The 17766-nt window shown below is 41.3% G+C and overlaps 1 protein-coding gene across 19 annotated transcripts in view; it reads left to right on the forward strand.

Annotated features, from left to right (window-relative positions):
• The window catches only part of cacna1c (calcium channel, voltage-dependent, L type, alpha 1C subunit), a 197078-nt gene that overhangs the window by 167047 nt on the left and 12265 nt on the right, over window positions 1–17766 (forward strand). For 16 of the 19 annotated variants that reach the window (XR_011694214.1, XR_011694213.1, XR_011694217.1 and 13 more), the window contains 18 exons: window positions 6013–6150; window positions 7748–7813; window positions 8189–8280; window positions 9774–9936; window positions 10370–10497; window positions 10604–10700; window positions 11111–11213; window positions 11446–11547; window positions 11723–11850; window positions 12107–12247; window positions 13246–13610; window positions 13911–13937; window positions 16269–16397; window positions 16495–16619; window positions 16777–16874; window positions 17042–17138; window positions 17361–17469; window positions 17580–17748. Coding sequence is in view for 14 of the 19 variants with exons in the window: in XM_071502787.1 (XP_071358888.1) it covers window positions 6013–6150; window positions 7748–7813; window positions 8189–8280; window positions 9774–9936; window positions 10370–10497; window positions 10604–10700; window positions 11111–11213; window positions 11446–11547; window positions 11723–11850; window positions 12107–12247; window positions 13246–13610; window positions 13911–13937; window positions 16269–16397; window positions 16495–16619; window positions 16777–16874; window positions 17042–17138; window positions 17361–17469; window positions 17580–17748 (2277 nt within the window). In the remaining 5 variants the exon portion in view is untranslated. The remainder of the gene's footprint in view (window positions 1–6012; window positions 6151–7747; window positions 7814–8188; window positions 8281–9773; window positions 9937–10369; window positions 10498–10603; window positions 10701–11110; window positions 11214–11445; window positions 11548–11722; window positions 11851–12106; window positions 12248–13245; window positions 13611–13910; window positions 13938–16268; window positions 16398–16494; window positions 16620–16776; window positions 16875–17041; window positions 17139–17360; window positions 17470–17579; window positions 17749–17766) is intronic. The other 3 variants (XM_071502788.1, XM_071502790.1, XM_071502792.1) reach the window with 3 other exon arrangements.

Raw genomic sequence — 17766 nt, forward strand, 5'->3', positions numbered from 1 at the left:
TCTTGACTGTTTTTGAACTGGGACCCTGTCACTTAAACATTTTTAATTTTAGCCTGCCGCTGCATTTCATCAGGCACTAAAGCACAAGTGAATGCTTTTTAACGCACTGAGCAATGCAATTGGAAACTAATAGGAGCAGTTTGCCAACAACTAGCACTCTTTTACTGCATTCCTAAGTGCACTGTGAAGTGCAGTAACAGGCCAGCTTTTAAAATGTTATCACTTTGCCTTTACTAAATATTAAATGGCCAAAATATCCAGTTTGAGTGCACCCTCTTCGCTGCTCTGTTGGGTGCCTGTTGACTTAGTTTAGATGCATTTTTGTGGTCATCGAAACAGAATCCATCCTTACTTTAATCCTGGGTCTCTAAATCTCCCCAGCAACCTGCGGGTGCTTCTTAAACCTTGTATGGTTTCTTTTATATTTTTGGTTTTGGTTTGAGTAGAAGTAGTGTGAACAGATTGGTAGTGGTTTGCTCTGAGCGGTGTCTTGCAGACGATGCCAGTATGGACTGCATCTATTTCTCTTTTTCTTTCTCTGTCTTCGGAATGCCTCTTCTTCTCCTCTCCATCTCGCTCCTTCTCTTTCTGAGCTTTTTCAGTTTACTTAATTCTTCTTTTATGAATGTTTATCTCTCTCTTTCTCTGTCTTCTTTCTCGTTGGTTTGCGGTGCTGCTTGCTCACCTGAATTGCAAGCTGGGTAACATGGGTCTCTCATGCTTTTCCAATGCCCAAAGAAATCAACCCATTATGGACTCTATATTTAAACAAAGATTCTGATAGTAATTTTTTGTGTTGCAATATTACAACATAAAATATCTGTATGAACAAAGGTGTATAAACCTGAAATCAAGAGTAAAAATGTCCTCATGAAACCCATGTTACCTTCTGAACTGACTGAACTGATGAAATTTTTGCTAAAAAAAAATGATGTGCAATGTGAGAAAACAACTCATTTTCAATTTAAAGAAGCTCATGAATCCGGTGAGCTACAACTACAGTAAATCACATTTGCACTATTGTTTAGCCTGAAAGGACTACAGTATATTTATTTACAAACTGATTTTTTTAGAGGGTCAAAATGACATTGTTCACAGATCCTCCAGCACAACAAGTCCACTGTAGTCTCTGAAATGAATTTTTTGTCAGTTCATAATAAGAAATATAATAATGAGGAACCATTAGTCTGATTCTGATTTGACTCTGAGACTGAAGCAAATTCAGATTTAAATTCTGGTTAAATTGAACCAGCTGGCCTTTTGTGTATTTCACGCACACATACACACACACAAAGACACACATATTTCAGTTTTAACTTAATATACATTTAGTGTGTATCAATGCCATCTTCCTTCCCTGCTTCCTGCCTTCCTTCCTTCCTTCCTTCCTTCCTTCCTTCCTTCCTTCCATCCTTCCTTCCTTCCTGCACATCTCTCTTCCCTTTATCCATCACTGTTTCCTCCTTCACTTCCTTCTGTCCTTCCTTCCCACAGTTGTCCTTCCCTCCAACTCTCCTGCCCTTCACACCATAATGCACCTCACTTCTTCAGACTTGTACACACACATACATATATAATACACTCTTCGGGCTGTCTAAGCCACTCCTTCCTTTGTAAAATTTTGAAATCAGCAAATTGTTAGTTTTCTAGTTTCTGGTTGGTTAGAAAAGTGGTGTAGAGTAACTGCTTGTAAACATAGAATATAATAACCTGTTACACTGTGTACATCATTACCATGTGTGACCATAAAAGTATGTGTATGGCCCTGTTATAGTTCCTTTCAATGCATCATTCCCTCCTTCCTTCATTCCTTCCTTCCTTCTTTTCCCTTTTTCTCTTGTATATTCTCAAACTCTGAAAGTCCATCCTTTCCTCATTTGTTCCACTTTTCTAGATTCTTAATTTCATGGATACTTCCCTTTCTCTCTCTCTCTCTCTCTTTTGCTTTCTTCCCACTTTCTTTCTGCTCCTCTTCCTTCCTTACCTGCTCCTACCATAAGTCATGCTATGTCAGGTCCTTCTTTATTCCAGTAGAAAACTGGGAGGAATGATGCATTCATTTTGTAGTAAGGTATTTGAACAGGGCCAATACCAAAGCAGAGTGAGCAGCTCCTGAGTCATAGATTAAACTAGTAGTTGATCTATCACTCCCAGCAGTCTAAGATGTTGCAATAGCAGGGATGACCAGTGGGTGTCTCCCTACAGTATTCTGTCTTTGCTCTCTTTGGTGTTTTTAAATTTTTGGGCTCCGATTTCCAAAAGCATCCAAAATCATCCTTGTCATTTGACTGAGATGATCTCAACTTCCTGTTTTGTTATTGTGATATTCTGATGCCTCTTTGACCTGAAAGTAGATTAAAGTTGTGGTCTGGTTAACTGACAATTACTGGACCACAAACAACATATATATAAACAAAGTTATCATTTTATTATTTCACAAGGTCCAAACTGCTCTAGTTTCACTTGGATCTTGACTATTTTCAGGTCAAAGAAGGGATTGAATGACATATTGTCAAAGCAGGCATTCTCCTTAGATGCCAAGATGCATTTGGTAAACGTAGCCTTAGCTTCAACCTCTGTTACTGTACTGTAGCTTCAGCTGGCAGAAAGAAAAACAGATAGCTACAGAACCGCCACTCTACCCCACCATACACAGAGATCCATGAGCTCACATGACATGGGTACTACATATAAATGCTGCACATAGACATGTACACATTCAGCTTTTCCCCCTCTCTGGATGCTTCAGACCATCATTCATGATTTTGGCCCTCAAGGCATGGGGCAGAATTTTTCCCAATATTCCTCCATTTTTCAGTCTTCTAGTATTTTGATAAGGATGAGGCCAGTCTCTCTAAGAAGTAACATCTTACAGAAATCTCCCTCCTGGCCCAGATGAAATTACTTTTCCACCATGTGATGGTTGATCAGAGACTGAACTCTCACTAGCCTGGTGGTTTCCTACTGCTTTTCACAAAAACACACACACACACACATACACACACACATACACACACACAAACATGCACAGTGACACGCACACATGCACACACAGCAAGGCGCTGCTCTGGTGCTGATCTTTGTTGCCTTTCCTTAAAGCCAGCTGACTCCTCCTCGTCCTCGTCCTCCTCCTCTTCGTCCTCCTCCTCCTCCTCTTCCTCCTCTCACCCCCCTGTGGTAAGGCCAATGGTACGCTTCGACGGTAACCTCGTCCGCCTCCCTACCTCCTCCATCATCCCTCCATCCCTCCATCCTTCCATCCCTCCTTCTGCTACGCCATCCATGGTATGATCCAAAACTTTTGGCTTCTCTTTGGTCCTGCCAGCTCCTCTCTGCCGCTCCTGCTTTCATCTGCAGCATGTACACAGGAATATTTATATAACTGTTCTTTGTACTTTTTCTGTCTTCATATATATGTATGGTGAAGGACACTGTATTGTGTAGACCTTGTATAACTGGAGTCTTGTGACTTTCCTTGAGTGGCTATTGTCGTTGCCATGACGCCCGCTGCCTCCACCTCCCCATGGCTTGCAATCTGCTACCCCTTCCCTTATGGGTGTGGTATCTTTAGTGGTTCGTCATTGATGCAAGCCATTGTGGTCACGCTATCACGCTGTCTCTCTTTCCTCCACTCTTCTCCACTGGCCTGCCATCTATCTATCGATCTATCGATCTATCTATCTATCTATCTATCTATCTATCTATCTATCTATCTGGGAGTCAGTCTATTTGTTTGGATGTCTCTTAATAATTCAAACTGTTCTTCGCCTTCAGTCTCTCTCTCTTTCTCTGTTACACTTACTGTCACTGTATCTCTCCCGCTCACTGCCCCCACTCTCTCAATGGTCTAATGGTGCCCACTGTGGTACAGTTGTGGTATTACATGCAGTACAAAATTTTGATTTACACTCCTCAGAACTGTGTCATTTTCTGCATATCTGTCAGTGGAGTTTGGGACAACTCATGTCTTGAGTTACTTGTCAACACTATAGCAGAGATATGTGACTTCTCCCTGTAAAAAGCACCTCAGTGCTAATATCCCAGTATTATAGAAAGGTAAAACTTAATTTTTTGAACTTTGATTTGTATGCAACATCTTGGAAAACAGATTCAGTTGAAAAGTAACATATGATATCTGTTATGCCAAACTGCAGTAAGATGTGTGGAGAATGGCAAGTTCTTTTTAGGAGCACGCTGTGTATTCTCTGTGGGATTAGCATTAAGAATTGATGGCTTCTTGGAAAAACACAAATGGCAAAAAAAAACAAAAAGACTCACAGGTCAGAGATGTTGATGTTGTGTTTTTGGGGTCATATTAATTTATTACAGTGAAGACAAATGCCATATGGCCCTGTGCTGGTTACATTGTTATGGTAGACATGCTGCATTGTATGTGCGTAAGTTCATTCTATTATATAGTGGTGCATTTGTGTGGAAGTGTTCTTCTTGTCATTTTTTGCATAGCTTTTATGGTTGCTGGTTTGGTACCTGCATCTTCGGCATCAAATGATTCATGTGCTGTTTGTGGTGTAATTGTGAATAATATACTGGGTCCTTAGTTGTTGTATTGACTGCATTGTGCTTTACATGGATCCTGATGTTGCCTTTGTTTTTCCGCCTTTTGTCCCACAGAACGAGGAGAAGCATCATGAATAAATAAATCTGTATTAGAATAGCACTCAGCAAGATGGCTGAATATTTCATCATGGAGTTATTTCCTGTGGATGACTTCTGGGACAATAGGCAGAAGAACAAAAATTGTACCTAAGTATACCAAATAATGGGTTTCTTAAATGCCTTGAGAGGCAGAATATTGCATGTTCAGAGGCTCTGCAAATAAAAAGATTGTGGGGGGTGAAAACTGTTTCTAGAAGAGCAGAGTAAACTGAAGGTAGAGATGAAGAGATTTGCCACCTGTGAAAATACAATTTTGTAGCTGGCAGTGGGCAGTAATCTTTATCTTTATCTTTACCTGAATGTCATCTTTGGATTTTTCCTCCAGGTGGTCAGTTTCTTTTAGGCAGACAAACAATTAGCCTGCCTGCATGATTTATTGAAACAGGAGTCTGCCTGCAGGCTAGGAGTTTTGTACTGAATCTGTAGTGAATCGTTATCAGTGATTTATGAAAGTGCTTACCTACATCGATGGAAGTCTCACAGTCTCAGTCATTAGAACTGTAGTCCATACTGCTGCAGAATAACCAAATCCTTCATGATCTTCTTCAGGGGTTCATTAAGTGTTTTAATGCTTTTTTGCAATGCTGGATTGACCTGTAATGGGATATGGAAACAACAACCAAGAATGCTTTTGATGCCAATATTATGACAGTGATGAGGCAAGGCAGAAGGAACAGCAGAGGGTTGTGATTTCATGAACCAGTAATTGTCTCATCAGTACAGCAGCTGATTCAGTTTCAACGTTTCAGTTAGCTTCATTACAAGTGATCACTGTCAAGAAGTTTTGACCCGTCTGATGGTTGGAGGTATCCAGATTAGAAGGAGAGACAGGGGGTGAAGCAGGTGTGTTCAGGAAGCTGGTGGATGGTCAGTTGATCTCTTTGCCGAGTGATTTTTCCATGAAGCCACAAAAATAAGCATGATTGCCCGATTCTCTCCCAGATCTCTCTTGTCAGTTGATTTTGATGGGATTTTGTAGGACGCAGATTTCCATTTATTAACTCAGTGTGTGTGTGTGTGTGTGTGTGTGTGTGTGTGTGTGTGTGTGTGTGTGTGTGTGTGTGTGTGTGCGTGTGCGCGTGTGTGTGTGTGTGTGTCATGTATATTTACATCCACATGTATGTGTGGGTGGGAATATGCATACAAATGTTGTTTGTATGGCTGCATTTCCACATGTCTGTGTGTGCATGTATGTATGTTTGTATGATCATCTTTACCTGTGTGCGTGTGTGTGTGTGTACATGTCCGTGTGCGTTTCCCTCCCTCGCCTATCTGCATGTGTCCCCATGCGTCCTGTGTTTTTTCTTAAAAAAAAACACCAAACCCCACCAAAAGGGACTGCAGAACTCTGAAGAGAACGCCAGGATCTCCATCACCTTCTTCCGGCTGTTCCGCGTGATGAGGCTGGTGAAGCTGCTGTCTCGCGGGGAAGGGATTCGGACCCTGCTGTGGACCTTCATCAAATCTTTCCAAGTGAGGGGAGAACCGGACACAACATGCTAGAGCAGGGGGTTGGGTTTACACAGGACAGAAATGGCAGAGGAAAGGTGGAGGTTTAACCCTAATGTGACCCTGATGCCTTTCTTTGGAGACCATAGTTCTCTTTAAAGTAGGCTGCACTTTTGACCCCCAACAGATTTCAGCAAAGCATATGATGCAGACTCGGCATAGTGATTTTGAAGACTATTTTCCAGTTGAAGGTGTTACAATTTCCTTTTTTCAACAAGGTGATTATATGCATAAATAACCCAGAATAGACCATTTAATGTTTATAAATATAAATCTAGTTGTAATTTCAGACCTGAGTCACATGGAGCTAAAAATATCCTTTCTCTTGTGTAAATCCAGCCTAGTCGAGTCTCACAAGCCACCTTTCCTTTCCTTGCCTCATCCCTCCTCGTCTCCACCTCCTACTTGCTTAGTAGGTCAGGAGGATTGGACACATGAGTGTTTTGTCTGTTCACCTACAGTATGATGGGGAAGGAGGGAAAGAAGGAGGGAAGGTGTGAGGTAATGGAGAGGAGGTTTAGGAGTCTCGCTGCAGAGGCAGGGCGGGACGTAGGGACATGAAGTTGGGAAACAGGCAGGAACTCAAAAACTTTAATCAGCAGTCTTTTTTTCTCCTCCTTCTTCATCTTCCTTTCTCTTCTTGTCTTTCTCCATATCTTCTTATTTTTCTACCCTTTTTACTCTGGAACACCCTATGACTAACCCCTGAGAGCTCACCATTCCCTGTAGGCGGGTTAAGCAGTAGTTCAGTTTAACAAAGCACTCCACCAAAAAATAAAATCATTTGATAGAGAGTTATGGGGACATGAAAATAATCTGTTCTCTCTCTTGTGTTAGCTGAGATGGACCACTTCATGCAATAGTGCATTCAAAACAACAAAAACAAAGTCCAAACATTGGCGCTACAGCAAAAAACAGACTCATGGTTTTAAGTTAACAGTCAAGACTGGTCGTGAAAATGTTACTGTACTTAACACAAATAGGCTTTTTAAAGGTTACTGTGTCCTTTAACCCCATTTCATATATACGTGGGTTACATAATAACTTACTTTTTCATTTATCAGTCATGATTTGGTCCTGCTCTCCCAGGCACAAGGGCAATATTAGCCAGGACCTCAGTTCCACACAGTTTCCCAGGTGTGTGACTATAGAAGACATAACCTGTTCTGGCCATGTTTGGTTCATGTACAATACGTTGGGACTGGTCTCCTGACTAAACTCAGAGAGCAGTTTGTATTTTACTGAGGTTTTTCACTCTGAAGTCAGATGATTTGTCCTGGATTGTTTTTGGTGTTGTGCCACACAAGGCTGCAGCTCAGTTCACTTTCATTTCATAAAGTACCAAAATATTTTTCATATTGTGCCAGCTAATCTGAGAACGTAAAGACTGTAAAATACATGTTTAAGTTTAATCAACACTTTTTTCCCGCAATTATTTCTTAAATCAGTCGTGGACTAAGTGGATGTGTGACATTTGAATGAAAGTGAATGAACTCCAGCCTTGGTGCAGGATAATAATAATGTTGACAACATGTCACTGATGTGTCTCTCTCCTCTTCAGGCTCTGCCCTACGTAGCTCTGCTTATAGTGATGCTATTCTTCATATACGCTGTCATCGGCATGCAGGTAAGCGGTCGTCTTGTCAACTTGTCTCCCTGCCTCTGTCTTGTTTTCTTCTCTCTTCGTTTCTCCTTTAGCAAGCCTTTCGTCCTGTGTCTGTCCTCCTGGAGTCTTGTCATCCAGAGTTCCTGTTTGGTCACATCGTCCTCCTCCACTTTTCTTCCCCCTCTAGCCGTTGGTATCTAGTTACTGTCTGTCTTTGTCTGTCTGTCCTTCTGTCTCTTCTACAAGCTGTTGTAGAGTTTGTGTCACTGATGATGAGCAGGAGACACTTTGATTTGATTTGCTGGGGACAGCTGGCCTCTAATTCTGATTGACTTCCTCTTACCCCGCTGACATCATATGCTGTGTGCTGTGACTACTTACTTCCCTCTTGTGCAGATGTTTGGTAAGATAGCGCTGCGGGATCATACGCAGATCAACAGGAACAACAATTTCCAGACGTTCCCTCAGGCGGTGCTGCTGCTCTTCAGGTGAGGAAGATTACTACACTGTTCCTCATCATAGCATTGTGCTTTCCCTCCTTCATCTTCCTCCTTCCCATTTCTCTAAATATCTACCCTTTGTTCATAGATTCAAAATAAACATCTCCTTTCTCTGTATTATCATTCCCTTCTACTTCTCCCACGTCCTTTTTCCGTTTTCATCAAACTTTTCATTTTCCTTTTTGATCTCCTATATTTTCTCTCTTTCATTTATCCTGAAAAGGCATGTATATTTTACCTTAGAGCTTATTGCTGACATTTTACAACATCAGCGGTTTAATTAAATGCCAGGATATTTGTAAGTGTCAAGCTGTAACTTCAGCTGATTCTGTGATTTGACTTTGCACAAGAGCCAATTGTGAGAAAAGGTTTTGTCAGAGAATATGTAACTGCCAAGGTCCTAGCTTTAAATATGTACAAGTCACCCCCATAATATCTCCAAAGATCTGATGTGGAGTCACCAGTTACTCAGCATCTTTAACTGCATCTTAACTCTGTATACCGCTATGTTCAATAGTTAGCTAATAATTGTTGTAAACCTGAAGTTGTTTTACAACCAGATAATTTGGTTAGGACACCTACTGCTCATTCATCACAGGACTCTATTGACAATACATGTAACTGTCTGAATCCACTCCCAGAATCCTCTCTGTCCTGTGTGGTTGTGGTGATGGTAAGATTCCTTGCAGGGGGCAAAAACCACAGAAATTGAAAGGATAGATCACAGATAATTAAGGAGTACACATTTTTTAAATGATATGGGAGCCACCTTATTGTCTTGTAAAAGTTTTGGCATAAAACCACAAAAAGAACAATTTCTATCTGTTCATATTGTGGACTGTCCCCTTCATGGAATATTTCATAGCATTGGGCTTCTATTCAGAGAGAGAGATAACATACTTGGATACCTCATATTTGCTACTACATAATTGAACTCTAATCTATCTATCTAATAGATAATAGGAAACCCCACCAAACATTATTGCAAATGCAAAATAGCAAAGGCAGAATTAAAAAGCTTAATAGCAGTGAAGTATGCAGAATGGCAGACAGTGGTAGTTTGCACAAAGATTTGATCTACAGTTCAGTGAAATCAAATAAAGAAATTTTTTCTCAGTAAATTCGGTGAATCAGGATATGAAAAACATTTTCTATGCTGTTCACATTCTAACACTTGTGCTTATGTGTGTATGTCTCCCTCTTTTTGTCTTTGTACCTATGTGTGTCACTATATGCTTGTATGCTTATATGCATACGTGCACACATCCATGTGTCCATATGTCTGTGTGTTAATGCATAAATGCACATGTGACTCTATGCTGGTGCACTGATGCCCACATGTGCACATCTTTGCATGTATGTGTGCCGCTACGTGTTTCTTTGGTCTATCTACTGTATATACGTGCGTCTTTGCATGCATATTTGTGTCGACGTGTGTGCATATCTATGTGGGCGTGTGTGTGCATGTGTATGTCTGTCAGATGTGCAACAGGTGAGGCGTGGCAGGAGATCATGCTGGCGTGCTCGCCCAATCGGCCGTGTGAGAAGGGATCAACCAATGAGAACAGCACGTCCAACGAGGACTGTGGCAGCCAGTTTGCCATCATTTACTTTGTCAGCTTCTACATGCTCTGTGCCTTCCTGGTGAGTACAGAGACAGAATGAGAAGCATTTAGGTTTTTACTGTTCCCATTTAAACAGAGAAAAAGAGAGAATTTGATGAGATTACAGTCATCACATATATTTAATTGAAGTTAGGAAAAGTGTAAAAAAGACACTCACTTTCAGAAAATGAATAATGTTATCAATATCTTATCAAATAGATCATAGATCTTGATACTAGCTAATTGTTCTATGCATCAAGGTAAGCAGTGGTTGCACTGTATGTGAGTTGAAGGGGACAGCGCTGTTCAGTCACACACTGGTTTTGACTTGTCTTGTTACATTCAGTTTTCCATTCAATAGATTTTAGTGTCAGTCACTGCATGTTGTTACAGGTTATAATTTGAAACAGGCAATCTGCAATTGATGACAGGTTGATAGTATAGTTTCTGACTGACTCCTGATTTTGCCCCAGATCATCAACCTGTTTGTTGCCGTCATCATGGACAACTTTGACTATCTGACGCGCGACTGGTCGATTCTAGGGCCGCATCATCTGGATGAATTCAAGAGGATCTGGGCTGAATATGACCCAGAAGCTAAGTAAGTTTACAGGGAACTTATAAAGTATGTCATCAGAGTAATGATACTTTGATCATTAGAGGTTGTGTAGAGAGTCTCTGTAATGTGGCATCTGTGCTGTATTCAGGGGAAGGATAAAGCACCTTGATGTGGTGACTCTGCTCCGGAGAATTCAGCCTCCCCTCGGATTTGGAAAGCTTTGTCCCCACAGGGTGGCCTGCAAGGTAAATACACCCACAGTCCTAAGCATGGTTTAAGGGCTGCAGAGCTGTAGAAAATATACAGAAATTTTGAAGAGGTTTTGAATTCAAGTATTCCTAATGTATTCTCCTATTATTTTGGGCAGAATTATGTCTGTTTGCCATGAATGACTAGATGTGATGACATATAGACTGTTAAAACATCTTCCACAATGAGTCAAGTGGCATACTGACAACAGATCATACAAAACATCTCAGACAGAGGAAAATGAGCGTCCATACAGTCAAACTACTGCCTGCTTGGTCTTAACAGATTGCCAGTTGCCAGTTTATGTTGGCAGCTGAGAAAGAAATTTACCTGTGCATCATATTCATTTTGTGTGGATGTGTGTTACTGTGTGTGTCACTGTGTGTGTGTTTTCTATCTCATGTAGCGTCTGGTGTCAATGAATATGCCTCTGAACAGCGATGGAACAGTGATGTTCAACGCCACACTGTTCGCCCTGGTCAGAACAGCACTCAGGATTAAGACGGAAGGTAACACACACACACACACACACATGAATATGAATAAACATTCTAATGAAGTTGTTCACGCACAAGTTACACATAAATACACAATGGTGGGCACATGATCATATGTACAGTACATAAGTGGAGCAGCAATTGGGAATTAAATGTAATACCATCACCACATGTGTGGTAATGTAGTGTGTTGGTGTGAAAATACTATAAACCTACAGTATGTACATTGTTTGTGTGTGTGCAGGTAACCTGGAGCAGGCCAATGAGGAACTGAGGGCAATAGTGAAGAAGATCTGGAAGAGAACCAGCATGAAGCTCTTGGATCAAGTAGTGCCCCCTGCTGGTGGTATGTACCCTCCACAACGCAGCTTCATAGTCTAGTTCAGCATCAATATCTAACAATAAGTACAAATGTTATATAATAGCCACGTAACAGCCACAAATATTATATTAGTACTCGCTGTGATGCCATTATTTTAAGCATCAGCCTGTCTTAATTATGATATGTTTATTTCTTTTAGATGATGAGGTAACAGTTGGGAAGTTCTACGCTACCTTCCTCATCCAGGAATATTTCCGCAAGTTTAAGAAGAGGAAAGAACAAGGGCTGGTGGCCAAGGTGCCCCCCAAAACTGCCCTCTCTCTGCAGGTACACAAACACCAGGAGTTTTGTTCGCTCTTGCTCATGAATCAGTACATATCTGTTACATTGTCAGCACTAAAGAAATGTGTGGGGGAAGATAGTATATGTAGGAGACTTCTTGTTATGAACTATAGAAAGAAAAATTGAATAGTTTGTGTGAGTACAGATGCCATGTTTCAGGGTTTTGACAGCAAAATAACCATGTGGGTCACTGTGTTATTCCATGATAAGTGCAACACTGTGGTGTTTGGTTTGTGTGTAGGCGGGCCTGCGGACGTTGCACGATATTGGTCCAGAGATTCGAAGGGCCATCTCGGGAGACCTGACTGTGGAGGAGGAGCTGGATAAAGGCCTAAAGGAGCCCGTATCGGCTGCTTCCGAGGACGATATCTTCAGGGTAAAGGTCGGATACACACACCCTCACTCACTCTCCAGAGAGAGAGAGAGAAAGAGAGCGAGAGATGATCAGCGTCCAGCTTGAGGCCATATTATTGCTCCATGCACATACACATACATGCTTGCATGTGCTCACAGGATCAAAAAGACATTTAAAAATGCCTCATTTTCCACCACATACTGTAGCTTGGCTTCCAATCACTGCAGACAGTGAACTAAAGTTTTGTAATTGATAATCTGGGTTGGGAATGAACACAATATTAAACAGAATATTATTTTACAAAACAAAACAATAAAATCAAACACACAGAAATATTGCATCAAATAACCCGAAGTGGAACTGTAAGACACACACACACACACACACACACGACATAGCTTCTTCTGCTCCTTTCCTGAGAGGGTGAGTTAAGCTAGTTACCAGCTTTCCATTTTCACTATCATTGCTACATTCATATGCTCTGCTTTGTTTGCCGTAGTATTTTGTTACATTTGCATATAAAATGCAACAAACTGAAATACGTAGTTCTACTTATTTTTAAGCAACAATAACTAAGTGAATAGGAATAAATATCAGACCACTCCTCCTATATCTAGCTAATATTAAGCAAGATTTAGTGTCTTATTCATTCAACTTCATCATTCTGGTTCTATATCAAAGATTTCACCTTTAAAAAATAAATTCTGGTGTTTTTTGGAAACATTGCAAATAATACTCATTGGTTTGTGTTTTGCATATTCATCATGGCTGAGTAAAGCTTTGTTGCTGCTAGCAGTGAATGTGACAGTAGTAATTCTTACTGAGTTTTTGGGTGTAGTAAGACATAGAGATGTTTCGACTTCCTGTCTTTTTTCACGATTCTTCTCTTCTCTTCTCTTCTCTTCTCTTCTCTTCTCTTCTCTTCTCTTCTCTTCTCTTCTCTTCTCTTCTCTTCTCTTCTCACTTTTCTCTCTCTCCATGTTTCTCTCCCTTCCTCATCTTTTGCCCTCTCTCTCACACTACAGCGTACGGGTGGGTTATTCGGCAACCATGTCAACTACTACAACCAGAGTGATGGCCGTGGGTCCTTCCCACAGTCCTTCACTACCCAGCGTCCCTTGCATATCAGCCAGAAGGGCTCACCTTGCGAAGGCGAGAGCCCGTCCCACGAGAAGCTCATGGACTCGACCACTTTCACCCCTTCCTCTTACTCCTCATCAGGCTCCAACGCCAACATCAACAATGCCAACAACACTGGCATGGCTGGGGTGGCAACCCAGGGCATCAGCCGATTCCCAAGCCCGTCTATCAGTACTGTGGATGGGCACACAGGACAGCCACTTACCCCCATCCTGCTGCCAAGGTCTGCATGGTGCTTTCCTCCAAAGAGGTGAGTGCAGACCAGACAGCAGGTTACATCTGCACCTTATTAAATGTTTAACAAGATTTTCTTTCATATAAGCAGTGTTTTGGAGTCTTTTATTTCACTCCTACCTGCATCTTGAATCGAGATAAGAATTATTAACCTGTTTGTTTCCTTTCCTGACCATCATTACAGATATTTAGCCAGCCTGCTAACATAATAAATAACATGACATTTCAGTTTGGACATAATTGGTTCTTCTATGCCCTTCACTTTCTCTTTCCTTCCTTCTCTCTTTTCCTGTCTTTTGTTTCTGGTGGCAAGCAGGACGTGTTTTTATGACAACCTCATGCGGTATGTTGCCAGGGGACAGAGAGAGAATGTGTGTGTGTGTGTGTGTGCGTGTGTGTGCGTGTGTGTGCTAGTCCCCTAAGTGAGTGTAAAAAGGTTTTCATAATGCTATACAAAATAGCATAGCTGTCACGGTGCTGTAGTGACACTTGTTGCTATGCACATAATGCTTTAGTTGCTCTAGCAAAAGCCAAGATACATGCTGCTAAAAAAAGCCCTAGATAGACTGTTTGGTACAACATGACCAAACTTTTCCTATCGAGGGCTCCTTATGTTTCATTGTATTTTACGGCAGGTCTGGGTTAGACACAATGTCAGCTCTTTGTTCATCATCTATGTACAAATTTTAACATGTGAACACATCTGAAAGTGCATAATTATCTGCTATTTCAAGTAGAGTAGCTCACTACATTTGCAGTATAATTGTTGAAAATGCAGTTAAAACACAGTCATTGTTCTGGGCTAATTAACATTGTCTACTCTCTTTTTTTTTGCCACAGCACAGACAGGGAACTAGGGTTCTATCTTGACAATTAGCATCTATATTTCCATCAAATTTGCTTTGAATGTTGAGAAATTGGAGCTTGACCAGTATTTTCACCTATGACAAGATGTCGTGAAAATCTTCATGGCAGCTCTCAGACCAAAAATATCAATATAATGGGCAGATTACCGTGAAATTTGCTGAGTACATACATGCTGATTTTAATAGCCACATAACTTCATATTAGCACCACCCTTATCACAAACTTCAGTCTATGAAGTCATAGTACTGGTAAGGTTATATGAACAGCACAGTCATTAGCATGGTAATTTATTCCTCCTTCATTCTATTCTTATTGAGGGATTTGATAAACCTTGCAGATTCAGGTCACTAGCAGACTGTAAACCTTAGTTATGTTTACAAAATGTAGTTCGTGTAGAATGGTTAAGAGCCTTGGTAAATGACTGCTTGGTTATAAATAAAATAAAAGAAAAAAAATTAACTCATTCACTTTCCCTGCTTAGATGCTTAGTGACCTAGATTTAACATCTGCTTTACAGGCAAAGCAAATTATAAGCTTTTCAATGTATCATCTATATGGATTTACTTTATTTAGCAACAAGGTAACCTCAACCCAGCTACCCAGTAAAGTGAGCTCATCAAAATCATCCAGAACAGTTTATGCTATGTTTTAATCAAATACTATTCTAACCCAGAGTTTGCTGTGGAGCCCTGAAATAGCTATGGACTAAAGGGACATCTTGACATTTAGAAATTAGATTTTGTTTTTCTTCACCTGGGAGTTCTTAGGAGATGTTTATGTGCTGGTGACAGACAACAAGTAAATAACAAATAGTTAGTTGTAAATGTAAGCATTCTCTGTTAAAAAATAATGAGCACCGCTAACTGCAAACTAAGCAGTTTGTTACGACTCTTAATCTGAAACATAACCATCAACAGATGGTTTCAGGAAGCTGACATGTTGTAGCTTTTAACCAAACAATGTGGTGAAGAAGAAAAGATTAAAATTCAAATGTCAGAATGTCTCCTTCAAGCTTAAGTCTGGAGTATGAAATAGATGCGGACAGAAAGGGTGACATGACATCTTTGCAATACAAAGAGAATATAACTAAATACAGGTTACATACAGAGTTAAGCCTGAGGTAGTCTCTCGGGGAAAAAAAACACAGTCACAACCAATAATTCAAGAACAAAGAACAGTTACTGGGACAGAGTTAAACTTTCTTGAGTTTTCTGCTAGCACAATTCCAGGTTCATTGCATCCCCTTCATAAGAGATGAGTAGAAAAGACAGCATCTGATTTTATTGGCGCTCGTTTAAAATTATGACAGCAGCATAATAAGCACCTGTTTAATTTCCCAGTAGGCCTACATTAAAAATTCTGCCCTCTGAGTATTAGCATTAACTGCTACGAGTCATCACCCTGTATATCCTAATCTTTGTTTTTAAAAGATGTCTGCACCTTAGTTGTGCTATCAGATTGTCATATTCCAGGTGTTGCCTTTGATGCTTTTTACCATCTTGCTTTAACAAAATAGTTGTAACTTCCACCTGCTTCTCCTCCTTCCTTTCCTCTAGCCTTTTTCTCTTCTCCTTCATCCTCTTTCCTTTTCCTATATGCAGTAGTTAAGCCTCAGTTGGTTTCTCAGGCTCCCTTCATAAGCTCCTCTGTGAGTTTTTTGCTAATCAGCTGCTTCTTTTTTTTTCTGTGTGTTTATGTTTACATCCGTCCTCCTATTTGTCTACCTGTTTCTCCGTCTGTGGTCTGTGTTTATGTTCATTTTGTTTGTTTGTTTGCTTTTTTCGGTCCTGTGCTTGGTTTTTTGCAGCTCGGACTCAAGTGACAGCCGTCTGCCAATCATACGAAGAGGGGAGGGGTCAACAGAGGAGACGTACGATGAGAGCTATGGCGACGACAGGGAGTACCACGAGGATGACCACTCGCTCTCCTCTGACATGTACTGCTGGCGAACACCCAGACAATTACATTTTTATCATCTGCATGTCCAAATGTCCAAATCATTAACTCTTTGTGAATCTGTGTGTTCACATTAGGCTAGTGTATCATGATGACACATGTAAGCAGCTGACTCCCATGGAGGAAGGAGAGGAGGTAGAGGACAGAAGAGGAGGGGGGTGGCAGTCTCCCAGGAGAGTCTTCCTCTGCCCCACTTCTCTGGGTAAGTAGACACACATACATAGGTAAACATCTTCCAAAACAACACAAACACAAGCTGTGGTACAACTTGCCTGTTCATTTGAATACAGTCCTACTTTTAGTGTAATTTACACATTTTCACATGCTGTGTGTTTCCATATTTGTGGTGTGGGTGTCAGGGCGGAGATCGTCATTCCATCTGGAGTGTCTCAGGAGACAGTCAAGGCCAGACGTCTCCCAGAAGACGGCTGTACCCTTACACCTTGTACATCATCAGGTAGAAGACGTCTATATAATAAAGTCAAAAACACAATTAGATGCACATGAACAGGTAGCAAATATAATATGTGAAGTAGAACTCACAGCTATGCTGAGTTCAGCAAACATAATCCTCCCTCCCTACTCCTGTCTGACTCTCTCCCTCTCCTCCTCCTCCTCCTCCAGGCGCTGGCAGTGGCAGGGTTGAGTCCTCTGCTAAGAAGGAGTCACTCACCTACCCTCTTCAGCCGGCTGTGCTCTACGCCTCCAGCCAGTCCCACAGGTATACTGCATCCTGTGCACACATCAAAGGCCAAAAAGCTGTTTGTCAAGAACTGGCAAAACTGTTGAATTACATTTCCTCAGCAAGGACATTTATACATTAATACGTTAATGTCACATGAAGCCAGATTAGTAAATGTTGAAGCACACGTTACACTTATTACAGCTTTGTCATTGTACTCGTTGAGACAGGTTTGCTCTTCTTTTGTCTTTGTTTTTCTAGCCCATGGCAGCGATGCCTCCTACCAGCGAGTGCCCTCTCTGAGGCTAGAGGGCTCCAACTCCCATGAAAAGCTCAATACCAGCCTGCCCTCAGTCAACTGTGGGCCATGGTAAGACTAAGAACATAGAAAAGAATTGCTACGAGTTACACTGCAAGCCCAAGTAACGGTCTGATATTATCAGAACCATTTTTTAAATTAAACAAATGTGTTGCCCCTAGGTACAGTGACAGTAATGGGAACAGCCGGGGGCCTAGCCCTAGTCCCACCCCCAGCGTGTCGGTGTCCAATCAAAGAGCACCACGGCCGGTGTCGCTCACAGTACCCACACTACTGGGAAAAGACTCAAGCTCCCTGTGTCACGGCAGCGCAGGCAGTCTGGTGGAGGCGGTGAGTGTGTGTGTGTAT

Source organism: Trachinotus anak, unplaced genomic scaffold (genome assembly GCF_046630095.1).
Source record: "Trachinotus anak isolate AG129_WGS33_773 ecotype Australia unplaced genomic scaffold, CSIRO_AGI_Tana_v1 ptg000018l, whole genome shotgun sequence".
Taxonomy (NCBI): Eukaryota; Metazoa; Chordata; class Actinopteri; order Carangiformes; family Carangidae; genus Trachinotus; species Trachinotus anak.